Raw genomic sequence first — 20471 nt, 5'->3', positions numbered from 1 at the left:
ATTGCCAATACCCTGAAACTGAGCTGCAGCACAGTGGCCAAGACCATACAGCTGTTTAACAGGGCAGGTTCTACTCAGAACAGGCCTTGCCATGGTTGACCAAAGAAGTTGAGTGCACATGCTCAGCGTCATATCCAGAGGTTGTCTTTGGGAAACAGACGTATGAGTGCTGCCAGCATTGCTGCAGAGGTTGAAGGGGTGGGGTGTCAGCCTGTCAGTGCTCAGACCATACGCCACACACTGTATCAAATTGGTCTGCATGGCTGTCATCCGAGATAGAAGCCTCTTCTAAAGATGATGCACAAGAAAGCCCTCAAACAGTTTGCTGAAGATAAGCAGACTAAGGACATGGATTATAAAAAAGCAAAAAATTGGGGGAGCAAACCCTGAACATGTATATCTAAAGCCGGTGCAGCTATGAACCAAGCGACATGTATATTAAAAAAGAATAGCGCACACATGCAAAAGAAATGACTATCAAATATGGAGACAATCCATAAATAAAAATGGGGATTTGGTCCCACCATATGGCCATATCGTGCTCAAGCCCACCACTACGTCAAAGTACCCCATTATCAGTGGGTCCTACACTATCCTTAAAAAAGGGGTGAATCCAGCCTCTCTAACCCTTGGAGACAACACTCCTTGCTGGGAGAGATGAAATGACTCCTCCTAGTCATTTCTTTTGCATGTGTGCGCTATTCTTTTTTAATATACATGTCGCTTGGTTCATAGCTGCACCGGCTTTAGATATACATGTTCAGGGTTTGCTCCCCCAATTTTCTGCTTGTTTATTATGTATTCGGTCTGACCAGACTTCTGAGGTTGAGCACCCCACCCCCCACACACACCTGTATTCTATCAGTGTCCACTGTCAAGTAGATATAGGAGGAGTCCCTTGTACTGCATTAGCACATCTCTCCCAGCAAGGAGTGTTGTCTCCAAGGGTTAGAGAGGCTGGATTCACCCCTTTTTTATGGATAGTGTAGGACCCACTAATAATGGGGTACTTTGACGTAGTGGTGGGCTTGAGCACGATATGGCCATATGGTGGGACCAAATCCCCATTTTTATTTATGGATTGTCTCCATATTTGATAGTCATTTCTTTTGCATGTGTGCGCTATTCTTTTTTTAATATACATGTCGCTTAGTTCATAGCTGCACCGGCTTTAGATATACATGTTCAGGGTTTGCTCTCCCAATTTTTTGCTTGTTTATTATGTATTCGGTCTGACCAGACTTCTGAGGTTGAGCACCCCACCCCCCACACACACCTGTATTCTATCAGTGTCCACTATCAAGTAGATATAGGAGGAGTCCCTTGTAGTGCATTAGCACATCTCTGCCAGCAAGGAGTGTTGTCTCCAAGGGTTAGAGAGGCTGGATTCACCCCTTTTTATGGATAGTGTAGGACCCACTGATAATGGGGTACTTTGACGTAGTGGTGGGCTTGAGCACGATATGGCCATATGGTGGGACCAAATCCCCATTTTTATTTATGGATTGTCTCCATATTTGATAGTCATTTCTTTTGCATGTGTGCGCTATTCTTTTTTAATATAAGGACATGGATTACTGGAACCATGTCCTGTGGTCTGATGAGACCAAGATAAACTTATTTGGTTCAGATGGTGTCAAGCATGTGTGGTGGCAACCAGGAGTAAAAAGACAAGTGTGTCTTGCCTACAGTCAAGCATGGTGGTGGGAGAGTCATGGTCTGGGGGCTGCATTAGTGCTGCCGATACTGGGGAGCTACAGTTCATTGAGGGAACCATAAATGCCAACATGTACTGTGACATACTAAAGCAGAGCATGATCCCCTCCCTTCAGAGACTGAGCTGCAGGGCAGTATTACAACATGATAACGACCCCAGACACACCTCCAAGACAATCACTGCCTTGCTAAAGAAGCTGAGGGTAAAGGTGATGGACTAGCCAAGCATGTCTCCGGACCTAAACCCTATTGAGCATCTGTGGTGCATCCTCAAATGGAAGGTGGAGGAGGGCAAGGTCTCTAACATCCACCAGCTCCACGATGTTGTCATGGAGGTGTGGAAGAGGACTCCAGTGGCAACCTGTGAAGCTCCATGCCCAAGAGGGTTAAGGCAGTGCTGGAAAATAATGGTGGCCACACAAATAATTGACACTTTGGGCCCAATTTGGACATTTTTACTTAGCGGTGTACTCACTTTTGTTGCCAGCGGTTTAGACATGAATGGCTGTGTGTTGAGTTATTTTGAGGGGACAGCAAATTTACACTGTTATACCAGCTGTACACTCACTACCTTTCATTGTAGCAAAGTGTCATTTCTTCAGTGTAGTCACATGAAAATATATAATAAAATATTTACAAAAATGTGAGGGGTGTACTCACTTTTGTGAGATACTGTATACCTTATGCCAATAGTTACTTGGTAAAGCTGTTACTTTGATTTTTTTTCACATTTTCTGCAGCTTCTCAGGCAAATACAATGCTAAAATGTAAAAAAATATATATAATCGGATACACTTAAAGACTAGCATAAGTTCATTGAATGGGTAAATCGCATGTTCAGTATTTACAGTTTTACTGCAGTATATCAGTGAATTTTAGCATTTTAGAGGTAGAAATTTGTAACAAACATATCATCTTACCATACTCAGAACTGATCAAATTGACACTTAGGTCATCAGATGTAAAAGCCCTTTTTATGTCAAATTTTCTTGTCCAGGTTCCTGATTTCAACAAAGCAGAGTCCCTTCAAATGAGAAAATATGATATATCAAATCCTGGACAGCATTACAAAATATCCAGTATATATATATATATATATATATATATATATATATATATCAGTATTTATTGAACCAGATATTTATCGAACCAAAACATAAAAAAAAATGTATTTGAATATATATTTAATCCGTGCAACATTTCTTCCTTTTCTAAACCACCTTTCAAGTGCCAACCTATACTATTATCCATCTAACGGAAACTATAAATTTTTTTTGATCAATAAGCCAATATGTATGGATAGAAATGACTTTATGTTTTGGCTTTATTTAAAGATCTGGACACAATTGGGTTTATTTAATAAAGGGACAGGGACGATTCCCTGAATGTTCACTGCTTGGTGAATAAAGTGTAGTGCGTTCATTTCATTCATCCAATACAGTATGTGAAAGCTGTTGTTATTAGCTATTTTATACATGGGGACTTATTGATTCTTAATATTTTAGGCTGGGTTCACACTAGCTGTGGCCCTGGCCCGCAGCAGAGGGTCTGGTGCATCCCTGTTCTTCTGCAAATCAGGTCTGAATTTTTGCCTGAATTCTGACCTGAAATAGAGCCAAAGACGCACAGGACCCTTTGGCAGTGCTGTGTGAACCTGCTCCATTGAGAGACGGCCACAGTCTCCTGTCATGCAAATTGGATGCAGGGAAACCCAAATCCAATTTGCATAAGTGTGAACCCAGCCTCAGGTAGAATCACTGCAGTTCTTAGAATTTTATAGTCTACCAATAATACATTTTTACAAAACAGCAGATCTCCGTCCTATACATCCCTTCATCTTTATCTGCTTCTGCTTCAGAGGGGAAGGGGCATAACTGCAGTGGGCTGAGTGCACCTGCCCTAATCCTAATCTATTTTATTTCCTAAATGAGGGTAAAAAATTGTATACATTTTAAAATATTTGTCTTAACAGACTCTGAGTACACACCAGTTACAACGTTTTCAAACTACAGGTTAAAAATTACATAGAAAGACCGACTTGTATGCATATCCTACACACCTCCAGGCTCACTATATTGCGAAATTGGAAAACCTTGGAATCCCCTGAGATTAGAGATGTCATAGAAACATAGAATGTGTCGGCAGATAAGAACCATTTGGCCCATCTAGTCTGCCCAATATATCTGAATCCTATGAATAGTCCCTGGCCCTATCTTATATGAAGGATAGCCTTATGCCTATCCCATGCATGCTTAAACTCCTTCACTGTGTTTGCAGCTACCACTTCTGCAGGAAGGTTATTCCATGCATCCACTACTCTCTCAGTAAAGTAATACTTCCTCATATTACTTTTAAACCTTTGCCCCTCTAATTTAAAACTGTGTCCTCTTGTGGTAGTTTTTCTTCTTTTAAATATGCTCTCCTCCTTTACCGAGTTGATTCCCTTTATGTATTTAAAAGTTTCTATCATATCCCCTCTGTCTCTTCTTTCTTCCAAGCTATACATGTTAAGGTCCTTTAACCTTTCCTGGTAAGTTTTTTCCTGCAATCCATGTACTAGTTTAGTAGCTCTTCTCTGAACTCTCTCTAGAGTATCTATATCCTTCTGGAGATATGGCCTCCAGTACTGCGCACAATACTCCAAGTGAGGTCTCACCAGTGTTCTGTACAGCGGCATAAGCACTTCTCTCTTTCTACTGCTTATACCTCTCCCTATACATCCAAGCATTCTGCTGGCATTTCGTGCTGCTCTATTACATTGTCTTCCCACCTTTAAGTCTTCTGAAATAATTACTCCTAAATCCCTTTCCTCAGATACTGAGGTCAGGACTGTGTCAAATATTCTATATTCTGCCCTTGGGTTTTTACGCCCCAGGTGCATTATCTTGCACTTATCCACATTAAATTTCAGTTGCCAGAGTTCTGACCATTCTTCTAGTTTTCCTAAATCCTTTTCCATTTGGCGTTTCCCTCCAGGAACATCAACCCTGTTACATATCTTTGTGTCATCAGCAAAAAGACAAACCTTACCATCGAGGCCTTTTGCAATATCACTTATGAAGATATTAAACAAAATTGGTCCCAGTACAGATCCCTGAGGTACCCCACTGGTAACATGACCTTGTTCTGAATGTTCTCCATTGACTACAACCCTCTGTTGTCTGTCACTCAGCCACTGCCTAATCCACTCAACAAGTGGATTTGCAGCTGCAGAAAAACTCCACTCAGCAGTCATGTAGAGATACGTTGAAATACCAATTCCAACTCCCAAGACTCATCACTGTGGTCTGTCTGATTCAGCATACAAATATACACACTCAATAAGATGTTCCTGGAGTGATAGATGTATATAGCAGTATAGTGGTGATGAGCTAAAGAGACAGGTATGAACAGTGACAATAGGTGAACAGCACTTGAGAGAAATGTTCATGAGAGTATAGATGGTAACAGGTAGGATGCAGATAGGTTAGCAATCATGTATGGTAGTAGGTGGTAGGATAGCAGATGACATACAGGATAGACTAACCCAGTGCAAGGATAGATGTTAGTAGGCTCAAGAGCTAGCAATCTAAACAATAGTGCAGATGATAGTAACAGCCCTTAATATGCAGAGCTAGATAGTGTAAGCTTAGTAGGAAGGTTTATGGAGGATTCCCCTGCGGGGTACTTATCACTAATAGCAAGCAGTAGTAGAGAGGTTCGGTATGAGCGAGTGATCCGGTAGCGGGATACAGGGATCAGTAGCGAGGTTCCGACAGCGAGGTACGCTTGTGAGCATATGAGCTTCAAGGCAGGTTGAACGAACATGTGAGTGAGAACGCCGGCGGTTGAAATAGCCGCTCTGCGGCGCTCAGTGATGACAGCATCGGTCTTAAAGGTGTATGCGCACCTACCAAGAGAGAATGGTGGGACGCATACATGAATGGGAAGTGAAATAAAGGGTACCAGAGGTACCAGAACATTACAGTACCCCCCCCCCCTTAAGGCCGGCTCCTGAAGGCCTCTAGAGCTGGTTTTTCCGGGTATTTCGCATGAAAATTGCGAATCAGTCTAGGGGCATGTATATCAGAGGTATCCAGCCAGGTGTCGTCTTGGGGCCCATAGTTCTTCCATCGTACTAGATATTGGAGTCTTCTTCTGTGGATACGAGAATCCAGAATCTCCTTTATCTCATATTCTTCTCCGCCTTCAACTTGTACAGGAGGTGGAGGTGGGATGGTAGGCCTTATTCCTTGGTCAGGAACATGGGGCTTCAGTAGCGACACATGGAAGATGGGATGTATCTTGAGGTCTGTTGGTAATGTGAGCTGTACTGCAGCTTTTCCAATAAGTTTCCTGATTGGGAAGAGTCCCAAGAATAGAGGCCCAAGCTTTTTGCTAGGGATCTTTAATCTTAAGTTTTTTGTTGATAGCCAAACGAGGTCCCCAATAGCATACTGAGGAGAAGGTCTTCTACGAAGGTCATAGTACTTTTTTTGTTGACTATGAGCGTGTGAGATGGTAGTATTAAGTAAACCCAGAGAGTCTTTTATTTGGGTAAGATAGTCTAAGGGCTACTGGGTTACTTGATGGAAGGATGCGTGGTGGAAGAATAGTGGGATGGAACCCATAGTTCAAGTAGAACGGACTCTGTTTGGTCGTACTGTGGGTTGCGTTGTTGTAGGCAAATTCTGCCAGAGGGAGGAGATCCACCCAATCATCCTGTAGGTATGATGTGTAGCAACGTAAATATTGCTCGATGCACTGGTTGACTCTTTCAGTCTGTCCGTTGGTCTGAGGATGGTAGGGAGAAGTGAGCTTTCGCTCAATTTGTAGTATGTGACATAGATCTTGCCAAAACTTGGAGATGAATTGTGATCCACGGTCAGACAAAAGAGTTTTTGGAATTCCATGTAACTTAAAGACATGTTTCATCAGTAGTTCGTTTGTTTGGATGAAGGTAGTCTGCGAATAGCAACAAAATGTGCCATCTTTGTCAGATGGTCCACTGACACTAAAATGGTATTAAATCCTTTGGAAGGTGGTAGTTCTACTATAAAGTCCAAGGACACAACTTCCCATGGAGTCTGGGGTATTGGTAGACTGCATAGTAGACCGGATGGTTTTGTAGTGTCAATTTTGGACCTGGCACAGACGTTGCATGAAGAGACAAATTTTTGTATAGATGTCTTCATATCAGGCCACCAAAACTGCCTGGTAAGCAAATTAAGGGTCTTTGTCATACCCATATGTCCTGCCATAGGCACATCATGTGACAATTCCAAGATCTTGGTGCGCATAGTAGGGGGTATGTAGAGTTTGTCGTTGTAGTAGAGGAAGCCTTCTGCATCAGCACTTAGTTGTGGTGGAGGTGAATCCAAACCTATACTGTGCAGAATCTCTTCCTTCAAGGAACGGACAACCCCAATAATACGCTTATAGGGTATTATAGGAACGGAAGGGATTTGGGAGCAATTATCTTCAGTTAATCGTGATAGCGCATCCGCTTTTTTATTCTTGTCTGCAGGTGTGTAGGTCACTAGGAAGTTAAATCTTAGGAAGAATAGTGACCATCGTACCTGCTGGTGGGAGAGGGTTTTGTTAGTCTGAAGATATTGAAGATTTTTATGATCTGTATATATGAGTATTGGTAATCGGGTGCCTTCAAGTAGATGTCGCCAATTCTCCAGAGCCAGTTTTATAGCAAGCAGTTCCTTTTCACCCACTGGGTAATTCACCTCTGGGCTGCTTAGAGATTTAGAGAAAAAGGCGACTGGATGGAGTGGTGAAGTATTCGTTGGTCGTTGGGAGAGTACTGCTCCTACTGCCATATTTGACGCATCTACTTCCAGAATGTATTGGATGGATGGGTCTGGATGGCGTAGTATGGGAGCAGAGGTAAAGCTTGTTTTTAACAAGCGAAAAGCTTCATTTGCTTCATCTGACCATTTAAATGGTTTCTTAATACTTGTGAGTTGTGTGAGAGGTCTCACAATGGCAGAGAAGTTCTTGATGAACTTCCTATAGAAGTTTGAAAATCCAAGGAATCGCTGTAGTGCTTTGCGGGTGGTTGGTATAGGCCAATCCTGAATACAGGATATCTTACTCATATCCATCTTGATTCCTGTTTTGGATATGATGTATCCTAAGAATAATACTTCTTCTTTATGAAATAAGCATTTTTTTAGTTTCACGTATAGATTGTGTGTGAGTAATCTGGATAACACAAGTCTTACATGTTTTATATGTTCAGACAAGGATCGTGAATAAATAAGTATATCGTCCAGATATACCACAACACAGACATCAAGTAAGTCTCTAAAGATATCGTTTATGAATCGTTGGAAGGCTGCGGGAGCGTTACATAGCCCAAATGGCATTACAAGATATTCGAACAATCCGTATCTGGTTCTGAATGCTGTCTTCCACTCATCTCCATCACGGATTCGGATTAGATTGTATGCCCCTTTCAGGTCCAATTTTGAAAAGTAGGTAGCTCCACGCACTTGTTCAATGAGTTCAGGGATAAGCGGCAAAGGATAGCGATCTTTTACTGTAATGGCGTTCAATTGCCTATAGTCGATAATAGGCCTGAGACTTGAGTCTTTATTGCGGACAAAAAAAAGTCCTGCAGCTGTGGAAGAAGTGGAAGGTCTAATAAAACCTTTTGTCAAATTCTCATCCAAGTATTCCTTGAGATGGGAAAGTTCATCCTGCGAAAGAGGATAAACATGACCAAAAGGCAATTTACTATTTGGGAGAAGATCAATAGTGCAATCATAATCCCTATGGGGAGGCAGTACTTGAGCATTTATCTCAAGAAAAACTTCGGACAGATCCTGATAGCATAGTGTCACGGCACTGCCGCGTACTCACCTGCGTCTGGGCGCCTGCGGCGTTCTCGCAACAGAGTCTCGGTGCTTGCCGGTCGCAGAGACACCCCCTCTGGGTCTGCGGTGGCTCCTTCTCCTCCCCTCACCTCTGAGGTCTGCAGCGGCACACTGTCATGGCAAGATGGCGGCCGCCATGCGGTTACAGTGTTTTACACAGAGGGAGAGAGGAGAGTTGAAGATCTGGTAAGATCAGGTTCTATGAAGCAAACCAAGATGGCGCTGGGTCTCTGACCTCCCTTTATAGCCCCTGGCAGCCCCACCTACTGGTGGGAGGTGGCGGGTCATGTGATCCTGGCTCCCTATATAAACCAAGCACACCTTCCAGTCAGTGCTTGGTTATTTTCCTTGCTCCTGTGTGTCTGCTAATTGCATTGCCTGTGTTCCTGGTTCCTGATCCTTTCTCCCTCAGGTGGATACTCCTTGATTGCCTGCCAGACCTGACTCCAGAGTTGTCGACCTTACCTCCTTCTCTTCATTAAAGGCCTCCGTGCCACCACAGACCCTACGGGGCCCTGTTCCCACTTCCAGGGACTCCTGAGGGTCGTGATTGTAAGGGAGTGCTGTTCCACTGCAACTGGGTTCCCTCTCCACTGCAAGACCCCAGGTGGGTTGTGACATAATAACCAAGCCGCAAAAATGGAACCCGCAGGAACAGCCGAAGCTATTACTGCTCTCACCCAACAGATGACAGCCTTGGCTCAAGCCGTCCAAGATCTACAAGCCAGTAACGCTATGCTTCTTCAACATGAACAAAGAAGGGCTCAGTCTGTACCCCTTCCAGACTCACCCCCGGCCACTGGTCCAGTACTAACTGCATTCCCAGAACCAGCCATTCCTATGCCTGACAAGTTTACTGGAAAGAAGTCTGAACTGCGATCATTCATCACAGCTTGTGAACTACTCTTCGTCCTAAAACCACGCACCTACCCCAATGATTACGTGAAGGTCCGCACAACCATTGCCTTGCTGTCAGGTCAACCACAAACCTGGGCACACCAACTCCTGCACTCAAAGAGTCCAATACTGGAGACCTGGGACTCTTTTGCCGCAGCTATGCGTACATTATATGATGACCCTTTGAGACCCTCCGCTGCTCGCTCAGCCCTCCGTTCCCTCCGGCAAGGAAGAAGACCTGTGGAGGATTACACCACGGATTTCCGGGAGTTGGCGTCTGACACTGGTTATAATGAAACTGGCCTGATAGAACAGTACCGACTAGGACTATCCGAGGCCTTAAAAGATGAATTAGCCAGAGTTGGGGTACCCCCTTCCTTGGAGGATCTGATCCTCCTAGTCACCCAATTAGACCGACGCTTCCGTGAACGAAGAAGTGAGAGACAGGCTCCAGCTAATCTCCGGTCCTTGGATTCCCCAAGCCCTATGCCTTCTGCTTCTCCGTCCTCTTCCTCATCCGAGGAACCTATGCAAATAGGCATGGTTCGCCGTCCACTAACGGAAGAAGAACGCAAGAGACGCCGTTCTCAAGGACTTTGTCTCTATTGTGGGAAAGCCGATCACCAACTCCGGTCATGCCCCGTCCGACCCACAACCTCACCTGGTAAGGGTTCCTTAGCCCCTTCTTCCTGGACTTCTACTGTTCCAGCCACCTCTTCTTACTTGTCTGTTTCTCTTTCTCTCCAGTGGGGAAGTAGAGATCTCCAGATTACGGCCATCATCGACTCGGGAGCCAGCGGGTGTTTCATAGACCAGACCTTGGTCCGATCACATCATCTGCCTATGCAACTTAAGTCACGGCCGTTATCCCTATTCGTGGTAGATGGGACTCCTATCAAAACTGGACCCGTACTACATGAAACTGGTCCCATCTGTCTCCTACTTGGTCACCATAAAGAGACTATCAATTTGGATATTGTACCCTCACCAATATTCCCACTCATCCTCGGCCTTCCCTGGCTTCGCGCCCACAATCCAGCGATAGACTGGATTAAGGGTACTCTCACCTTCTCTTCCACCTTTTGCACCACCACTTGCTTAAAAGAGGAACCCACGCATCTACTCACGATAAACCTTGACCCTCCAGTTATCTTGCCAGACAAATACAAAGAATTCCAGGATGTCTTCAACAAACAGAATGCAGATCAGTTGCCCCCAAGACGTCCATATGATTGTCCAATCGCTTTGCTCCCAGGTGCCCCTATCCCCTATGGACGTGTATTCCCTCTGTCGGAAACTGAACTCGCGCACCTCAAAGGGTACATTTCTGACAGCCTCGCCAAAGGTTTCATCAGACCTTCCACGTCACCAGCAGGAGCAGGTATATTTTTTGTTGGTAAGAAAGATGGAGGTCTTCGCCCATGTATTGACTACCGTGCCTTGAATAACATCACTATTAAAAATCAATATCCTTTACCTCTGATACCTGAGCTCCTAGATCGATTAAGGAAAGCAAAGATTTTCTCGAAACTAGACCTAAGAGGGGCATATAACCTGGTCCGCATACGCAAGGGGGATGAGTGGAAGACAGCATTCAGGACACGCTACGGACATTTTGAATATCTCGTCATGCCCTTCGGGCTCTGCAATGCCCCGGCCACTTTCCAGCATTTTCTGAATGATGTCTTCCGTGATATACTGGATTCTTTTGTCGTAATATATCTAGACGACATCCTGATCTTCTCCTCTTCTTCTGCTGAACATAATGAGCATATGAGAAGGGTACTTCTCCGTCTCCGTGAGCACAGACTCTATGCCAAGTTGGAGAAATGTGTTTTTGATACAGAATCTGTGGAATTCCTGGGGTACTTGATCTCTCCGGGGCAAATACAAATGGACCCTCGTAAGATCACAGCTATCCTGGAGTGGCCTATCCCTAAGGACAAGAAGTCTGTACAGCTCTTCATTGGGTTTGCCAATTTCTATAGACGTTTTATCAGAGGTTTTTCCCAGGTATGCTCCCCCATTACAGCCCTGACAAAAAGCCACAACCTGTTCACATGGACCAACCAAGCTCAAGAGGCCTTTGAGAAACTAAAAGAACTGTTTACCCAGGCTCCTATTCTCATCCAGCCCGATTTTACAAAGGCCTTCTTCCTTGAAGTTGATGCCTCCGATATTGCCATTGGGGGTATCCTGTCCCAAAGAGGTGAGAGGGATGATCGACTTCACCCCCGTGGCATTCTACTCACGAAAACTCCTGCCCACTGAAATAAACTACGACGTGGGCGAAAGGGAACTTCTTGCTGTCAAAAACACTCTAGAGGAATGGCGCCATCTCCTTGAAGGAGCACCCTTACCTGTAACGGTATATACAGACCACCGTAATCTAGAGTACCTACGTACTGCTAAGAGACTGCGCCCCCGTCAAGCCCGCTGGGCTTTATTCTTTTCCAGATTTAATTTGCAGATCACCTACCGCCCTGGGTCAAAAAATCAAAAGGCAGATGCTCTATCACGCATGTATGAAAAGACAAACCCAACAGGTCAAACCCAAGACACCATCCTACCTCCAAACCAATTCCTAGCAATACAGGTATCACTCCTAGACCGTATACGCAATTCATCGGTCCAACCACTGGTGATGATACCTCCTCTGATCCAGAAACAAGGCTTATGGTACCATGGTAAACAACTGTATATACCACCTTCACTCCAGTCTGAGGTAATTGGCCAGTTCCATGATACCCTTTCAGCAGGTCACGGAGGAATTACCCAGACATTCGAAAACATTAGCCGTTATTATTGGTGGCCTTCTATTAAATCGGACGTCAGGGATTATGTCCTTTCTTGTGATATATGTGCTCGATCAAAGACCCCAAAGATAAAACCTGTGGGTCTTCTCCAACCTCCTGCAGTTCCTCGAGGACCATGGACCGACATAGCCATGGACTTTATTGTGGATCTACCCTTATCACACAAACACAACACCATCATGGTGGTAGTGGATAGATTCACAAAAATGGCACATTTCATTCCTTCTGTAGGACTTCCATCTGCTTCAAAGACTGCCTCCTTGTTCCTGCAAAACATCTTTCGGATACATGGATTACCCCAAACCATCATCACTGACCGTGGGTCCCAGTTCACCTCCCATTTCTGGTCCCATTTTTGTCGTCATCTAAGGATCCAACGATGTTTATCCTCGGCTTACCATCCTCAGACCAACGGCCAAACAGAACGTACCAACTAGATTCTGGAACAATATCTTCGTTGTTTCACTACACATCTGCAAGACGACTGGTTATCTCTGCTTCCCACAGCAGAGTTCTCCTACAACAACCACATGCACCACTCCAGCAAGATGACACCTTTTTATGCCAACTATGGTTTCCATCCATGTGCCCTTCCAGAGCTACCTTGTCCAAACACAGTGCCCGATGTAGCCTCACAACTGAACAAACTTAGACATCTTAAGCCTATGTTGTACCAGACCCTGAAAATAGCACAACAACGCTACAAAGGATATGCAGACAAGAAAAGGTCCCCAGCACCCACCTATGTGCCAGGGGACAAAGTCTGGCTGTCCACACAACATATGCGTTTGTCTTGCCCCTCACGGAAGTTGGGACCACGTTACATAGGGCCTTTCACTATAACCGAGATCCTATCTGCTGTGGCCGTCCGCCTGGATCTCCCTTCCACCTACAGGTTACATCCGGTTTTTCATGTATCCCTCCTAAAACCTTGGAAACCCAACAGATTTCCTTCCCGTATTGTGGCTCCACCCTCTCCAGTGGTTGTGGATGGCTCTGAAGAGTTTGAAGTCCAAGAGATTCTTGATTCCAGACGTCGTAGGGGAAATCTGGAGTATCTCATCCACTGGAAAGGGTATGGCCCAGAGGAAAGATCCTGGGAGCCAGCTAAGAATGTTCATGCACCTGCCAAGGTTAGAGCTTTCCACAGAAGACACCCTGGCCGACCAACCCTATTTCGCGCCCTGAGGTCGCGTTTAGGAAGGGGGCTCTGTCACGGCACTGCCGCGTACTCACCTGCGTCTGGGCGCCTGCGGCGTTCTCGCAACAGAGTCTCGGTGCTTGCCGGTCGCAGAGACACCCCCTCTGGGTCTGCGGTGGCTCCTTCTCCTCCCCTCACCTCTGAGGTCTGCAGCGGCACACTGTCATGGCAAGATGGCGGCCGCCATGCGGTTACAGTGTTTTACACAGAGGGAGAGAGGAGAGTTGAAGATCTGGTAAGATCAGGTTCTATGAAGCAAACCAAGATGGCGCTGGGTCTCTGACCTCCCTTTATAGCCCCTGGCAGCCCCACCTACTGGTGGGAGGTGGCGGGTCATGTGATCCTGGCTCCCTATATAAACCAAGCACACCTTCCAGTCAGTGCTTGGTTATTTTCCTTGCTCCTGTGTGTCTGCTAATTGCATTGCCTGTGTTCCTGGTTCCTGATCCTTTCTCCCTCAGGTGGATACTCCTTGATTGCCTGCCAGACCTGACTCCAGAGTTGTCGACCTTACCTCCTTCTCTTCATTAAAGGCCTCCGTGCCACCACAGACCCTACGGGGCCCTGTTCCCACTTCCAGGGACTCCTGAGGGTCGTGATTGTAAGGGAGTGCTGTTCCACTGCAACTGGGTTCCCTCTCCACTGCAAGACCCCAGGTGGGTTGTGACACATAGTGGTGCAATCTCATCTGACACCACAGACAGGATCTTTCCATTAGACGGGAGGTTACACGTACTCTCGCAATAGTAAGAGAGGAAGGTTAGGGTCAGTTTCTTCCAATCTATGGTTGGTTGATGTGTGTGTAACCAGGGAAGTCCCAAAACAATGGGAAAGTGGGGCGAAGATAATAGATCGAAGGTAGTGGTCTCCGTATGAGACTCGTTAGTGGTGACTAGGAGTGCTTGTGTCTGATTAGTGATTGGGCCAGAAGATAACGGAATACCGTTAATAAGACTCACAGAGACAGGCTTAGGTTTTGAAATAATAGGTACTTTATTTAAAGTAGCAAAACGTATATCGATATAATTTCCGCAAGATCCTGTGTCGATCATGGCCTTAGTGGTAATCCTAGTCTGGTCCCACTGCAATGTCAAACGAACAAAAAGATAAGGGTTAGTAAATGAAGTTGTCAATCCCCCTAGGAGGACATGTGAACACTCACCCTCTTTTTTGCGGACAAGGGGACAGACGCTTATCATGTGATCCGGGGATGCGCAGTACAAGCAAAGATTACTGGATCGTCTCCTGGCTCTTTCAGTAGTTGATAAAGGTGGGCGTATGGTTCCTACCTCCATAGGAGTAGGGTCAACGGCCGAAATCCGAGAAGGACTGGACAATGCCATTCCCATTTTTTCAGCCTTTCTTTCTCGCAGCCTCCTGTCTATGTTGATACTGAGTTGTATCAAAGCATCCAGGGTGTCCGGTAAATCCGCTCGGGCGAGCTCGTCTTTAACGGCTTCTGATAGGCCGAGTCTAAATTGAGTTCTCAGAGATGTATCATTCCACCCTGAATCAAGGGTCCATCTTTTGAACTCTGCTACAAAGTCTTCTAAAGGTCTCCTACCTTGTTTCAAGGACCTCAATTGAATATCGGCAGTACTCTGCCTATTGGGGTCATCATATAGACTAGCGAGTTCCGCTAGGAATAAAGCATAGGAGTTGAGAAGCTGATCATTTTTCTCAAAGAGAGAGTCTGCCCAGGCCCGTGGATCACCCGTTAGGTATGAAATAATAGTACAGACTTTGATATGATCAGTAAGGTAGGTACGAGGTTTTAGCAAGAAAAGTAACTGACAGGCGTTTTTGAATTCACAAAATTTTTTGCGATCACCTGTAAACACTAGAGGAGGATTTATTTTGGGTTCAGGGGGCTGAGCAGCGGCAAGTTGTGATAGACGGGTTACCTGCTGCTTCAGAGCCTGATTGTCTTCTTTTAATTCAGTAAGAGCGTGTATTAACGCAGTCACTTGTTGTTTTAATTGTGTCACTTGAGTGGGTAAATCTGCTGAATCCATTTTTGGGTTCGTTCAATCTGTAACGCTCCTGCGTTTTCTGAAACAAGATGGATTTGCAGCTGCAGAAAAACTCCACTCAGCAGTCATGTAGAGATACGTTGAAATACCAATTCCAACTCCCAAGACTCATCACTGTGGTCTGTCTGATTCAGCATACAAACATACACACTCAATAAGATGTTCCTGGAGTGATAGATGTATATAGCAGTATAGTGGTGATGAGCTAAAGAGACAGGTATGAACAGTGACAATAGGTGAACAGCACTTGAGAGAAATGTTCATGAGAGTATAGATGGTAACAGGTAGGATGCAGATAGGTTAGCAATCATGTATGGTAGTAGGTGATAGGATAGCAGATGACATACAGGATAGACTAACCCAGTGCAAGGATAGATGTTAGTAGGTTCAAGAGCTAGCAATCTAAACAATAGTGCAGATGATAGTAACAGTCCTTAATATGCAGAGCTAGATAGTGTAAGCTTAGTAGGAAGGTTTATGGAGGATTCCCCTGCGGGGTACTTATCTCTAATAGCAAGCAGTAGTAGAGAGGTTCGGTATGAGCGAGTGATCCGGTAGCGGGATACAGGGATCAGTAGCGAGGTTCCGACAGCGAGGTACGCTTGTGAGCATATGAGCTTTAAGGCAGGTTGAACGAACATGTGAGTGAGAACGCTGGCGGTTGAAATAGCCGCTCTGCGGCGCTCAGTGATGACAGCATCGGTCTTAAAGGTGTATGCGCACCTACCAAAAGAGAATGGTGGGACGCATACATGAATGAGAAGTGAAATAAAGGGTACCAGAGGTACCAGAACATTACAATGCCTTGGTGCTCACACTTCAAACTAGACAAAAAGTTATTGTAAACTATGTCACTATACTGGTAATTATGGTACACTGGGTAGGACCTGCGTAACCTCGACCATATGTATTCCGTTTGTTGTTTATCCATGTAATATGTTGCTTAGGATTTTCTGTTAATCCTTTATATCCTAGCTTCGATTTTCACGCAGACCTGTATCCTCTTCTTGCATATTATGGTGAGTTGTGGGGCTGCCACCTCTCCGGGCACAGATTGTTCCCACTAGGGGTGCTGGGGACAAGTGCGGCCCTCCAATTCCATACAATCCCACATTTGATGCCTCCTTTGGTTTGGTATTATGGCAATGATAATTTGCACATCTGTTGCTTATATTAGTTATATCTAACAGCATGCATTGTTGGTTGTTACTACTTCTTGTCACTTTTTGTATGCTCCTTTCGAAAATTCTCAATAAAAATATCTTTAAAAAAAATATTACATAGAAATTATATTTCTTTGGAGCTGGTTATATTTAAAAAAAAAAATTAAATTACTTACAGTATTTTCTGCTTAAAGACAACATTGTTATCTGCATCTCCGATAATAAGTGTAACATAGTGATAATCAGGTGCTGTTCTCTTTTTCTGTAACCTTTCATAATTGGTTAACTGGACAGTAACAACAATTTCTGCCATTGATAAACTGTATCTTGCTAACTGAAAATAAGTAAACATGAAAAATACAAAATCTAAAGTTAGTACATTTCCTCAGTACAGGTTTAAATTATTTTCTTTTACAAGTATTACAACAAATAAAAAATATATTTTAGTAGCCCAGTAATAAAAACCATTAAATTAAGGTATATCTAAACTGAAGAACAAAAATGTAATATACACAGTCTATAGATGTGGTGGCTGCATCAGATTATATTTTTAATGTTTTTTTACTTTTATTTTTACTTGGAGATCCTGACAATAACACACTTTATGTTCTAAGGTGATGACACTCACCTATCTTATTGTAGCTAAAGAGGAGCAGCATTGTCACCCTAGGATAGGAGGCGTGTTAGAAAGATATTTGTAAAGGGCATTAACACCCTAAACGTACCCAGGCGCAAAAAAGGGGGGCACTGGTGCAACTGACAAAAACCTAAATATTGATTTTAGAGTTGCTCTAGTTTAGGGAGGGTGGGGGTTGATATATTTTTTTGTAAAAAAACAAAATGTTTCCAGTTCAATTAAAATCAAAGAAATTTGAGAGAGATTTGCAGTGATGTAGACATTGTACTAACAACCTCAATTTTTTAGACTTGTCTTCACTTTCCTGTTACAGCAAGTGTGCAGTATGACTGGATAATATAAAAAAAGTACCTCAGTTAGACTCAGTAATGAAATATTATGTGAGGATATTTGTGATAAGAGATGTGGCTGTTATTGGATTATGCCAGCACAGAGCATTGGGAAGGAAGCAGTATTATCACTGAGAGAAAAAGGGTATTTTAATGCATTTAAAATAAAAATCACAAATCAAAAAACAGGGGGAATACAGGCCTTAAAGAGGTAAAAGGCTGTAAAATGTGTTGAATAACCTGTTCAATGCCAAGCTCATAGTTTGGAAGGTGCAGTACAGATTCTTTTATCTGATTTCCAAATGGAGGATTCCTGTTAACAATCTGCAAAATCAAAAGACATATACAGATAAGTACATATAAAAGGCTGTGGTAGGGTTTTACTTTGCTGATTTTGCTCATTCACCCACTGGCTTCTTGATCACTCAGCTGTGCAAGTTCCATAATCTGCATTTTCCAGCCATAGAACCTAAATTCTTCTCCTCCAGCAAAATAAACTTTCTCCTTTTGCTACATTCTCTGAAATGTGAAATACAAATCCAGCGTAGGCACCCCTGTCTCAAAGTGCATTTCCATTTTGCAGCCAAACTGAGATAACACCAGCTTTATATTTGTTATAAATTATTATTCACACAGCTTAACTTAAAGTGGTTATATAACCAAGACATTTTTTACTCTAATGCATCCCCTGCATTAAGTTAAAAAAATGTCCCAACAGGCTCCAGACCTGGCTCCAATGGCCCTGGTATCTTTAAGACTGCTACAATGTTAATTACAGATCGTGCGATGTGGCAGACTGTTGGTCTGAAGCTCCATGTGATAGTTTAACCACTTTAAGACCAGAAGATTTGACCCCCTTCCTGACCAGGCCCTAATTTGCTATTCGGCACTGCGTTACTTTAACGGACAATTGCGCAGTCATGCGACGCTGTACCCAAAAAAAATTGACGTCCTTTTTCTCCCACAACTAGAGCTTTCTTTTTGTGGTATTTGATCACCTGTGCGATTTTTAATTTTTGCGCTATAAACAAAAAAAGAGCGACAATTTTGAAAAAAAAAAACAATATTTTTCACATTCTGCTATATAACATTCCTAAAAAAAATTAAAAATCAAAAATTTTTAACATTTTAGGCCAATTTGTTTTCTGCTACATATTTTTGGTAAAAAAAAAATCGCAATAAGCCTATTTTGATTGGTTTGCGCAAAAGTTACTCAGGGAAAGATTCATGTAATTTTTATTGTTTTTTTTTTACTAGTTAAGGCGATCTACGATTTTTTGCGGGCCTGCGATATTGCGGTGGACAGATCGAACCCCTAACTGACATTTTTCACACCTTCGGGGGGACCAGTGACATTTCTACAGTAATCAATGCTATAAATATACACTGTTACTGTAATAATGACACTGGCAGGGAAGGGGTTAACCCTATGGGTGATCAAAGGGTTAAATGTATGCCTCATGCTTACTAAGGTGTGGGGGTTCTGTGACACAGACAGAGATCGCAGGTTCAGCTATGCTGAATCCTGTGATCTTTACCTGTCTGACACTGAGAAGATCCGCCTGCTTTGTTTACAAAAGCAGGCAGGTCTTCTCACACTTTCCCCGACGATCGGGGAAGAGAGGCGGCGATCGCCGCCTCTCCTCCTCCGGCCCGACTCCCGCTGTGTCTAAACACAGCAGTAACCGAGCCTCCGGCAGTGCGCGCGTGCCGACGAGACCACTTGGGGTCCAGCGGGACTATCACCCCTGTCACCCAGGGGAGCCGCACTGCCACAGTAGGATTACAGTCGGCAAGTGGTTAATACACACACTCGGGGTATAATGCAGTCGGATGGCTCATAGTTTGTGTTTCTTTTTTACTTTTGTTTATTGGGGGTAAATTGTGTATCTCTCACTCCGATATTGTTTTATAAGGGTAAAAGCATTATCTGGGAAATGTCATCTTTTTCTCAGTGATATCTCCTTGGATGTCTTATTGTTCATCTTTACAGCTAGCGTTTGCTTGGTATGTCTATAAGAAAAAACAGATAACACCAGAAATATGTGAGGTTACATGTACTGTTTATTTTGTAACTCTATATGTACCTTTTTTGTTTGGGTTGTTGTATGTAAAATGAAAAAACCTTTAATAAAAAGTTATTTAAAAAAAAAAAAGCCCCAGTAGTTAAATCGCCCCCCCCCCTTACCTCCCTAAACACTTACCTGATTCTTGCTGTGGGGGCACACACAGAAGAGGAGGAGCCAAGAGCGCTGGAAGGAAACCCCAGAAGAGGAGGTTCCAAGCTGCTCTGTGCAATATCATTGCACAGAGCAAGCAAGTATAACATGTTCATTGTTTCAATAAAATAAAAAACTCATATAACACATAACATGTTTTTTCTGTTTTTATTTTTTTTTTTATTTGACTGCAAAAGTGGAAATGCGCTTTAACTGTCTATCAGGGCAATTTTTTACTTTTTTGAACATGTTAACAACTTCAGCCTCCACGACATATCTGTATGTCGCCAAATTGAAGTAGTTATACCAGGATGATGCCTGCAGCTTTTTTTTTTCAGCCAGTGATGAGGTTTTATGTAAAAGCAATCCTAGCTGCTTTTATGGGGGAGGGGGGATTAACCCCTTCCACAGCTTTTCCAGGCTCTCCTGCCCCACCGTTCACAACGATACTTCACATGGTTGGTGCAATTGATGTTACATTCACATGCTTGCCCTTCGCTGCTTTTTTTAACCACTTGCCTTCTGTGCACTTAAACACCCTTCCCATCCAGGCCAATTTTCAGCTTTCAGCGCTGTCACACTTTGAATGAC

At 43.8% G+C, this 20471-nt stretch overlaps 1 protein-coding gene across 1 annotated transcript in view; it reads right to left on the bottom strand.

Annotated features, from left to right (window-relative positions):
- The window catches only part of HFM1 (helicase for meiosis 1), a gene marked incomplete at its 5' end in the record, with an annotated part of 582583 nt that overhangs the window by 195228 nt on the left and 366884 nt on the right, over positions 1–20471 (bottom strand). Inside the window, 3 exons of the mRNA XM_082266347.1 lie at positions 2637–2740; positions 16872–17029; positions 17902–17985. Of these exons, the coding sequence (XP_082122473.1) occupies positions 2637–2740; positions 16872–17029; positions 17902–17985 (346 nt within the window). The remainder of the gene's footprint in view (positions 1–2636; positions 2741–16871; positions 17030–17901; positions 17986–20471) is intronic.

The sequence above is a fragment of the Pelophylax lessonae genome (genome assembly GCF_965119305.1).
Source record: "Pelophylax lessonae genome assembly, chromosome: 8".
Classification (NCBI taxonomy): Eukaryota; Metazoa; Chordata; class Amphibia; order Anura; family Ranidae; genus Pelophylax; species Pelophylax lessonae.
The sequence above is the reverse complement of the archived record's forward strand: the minus strand, read 5'-3'. Positions and strand labels throughout refer to the sequence as shown.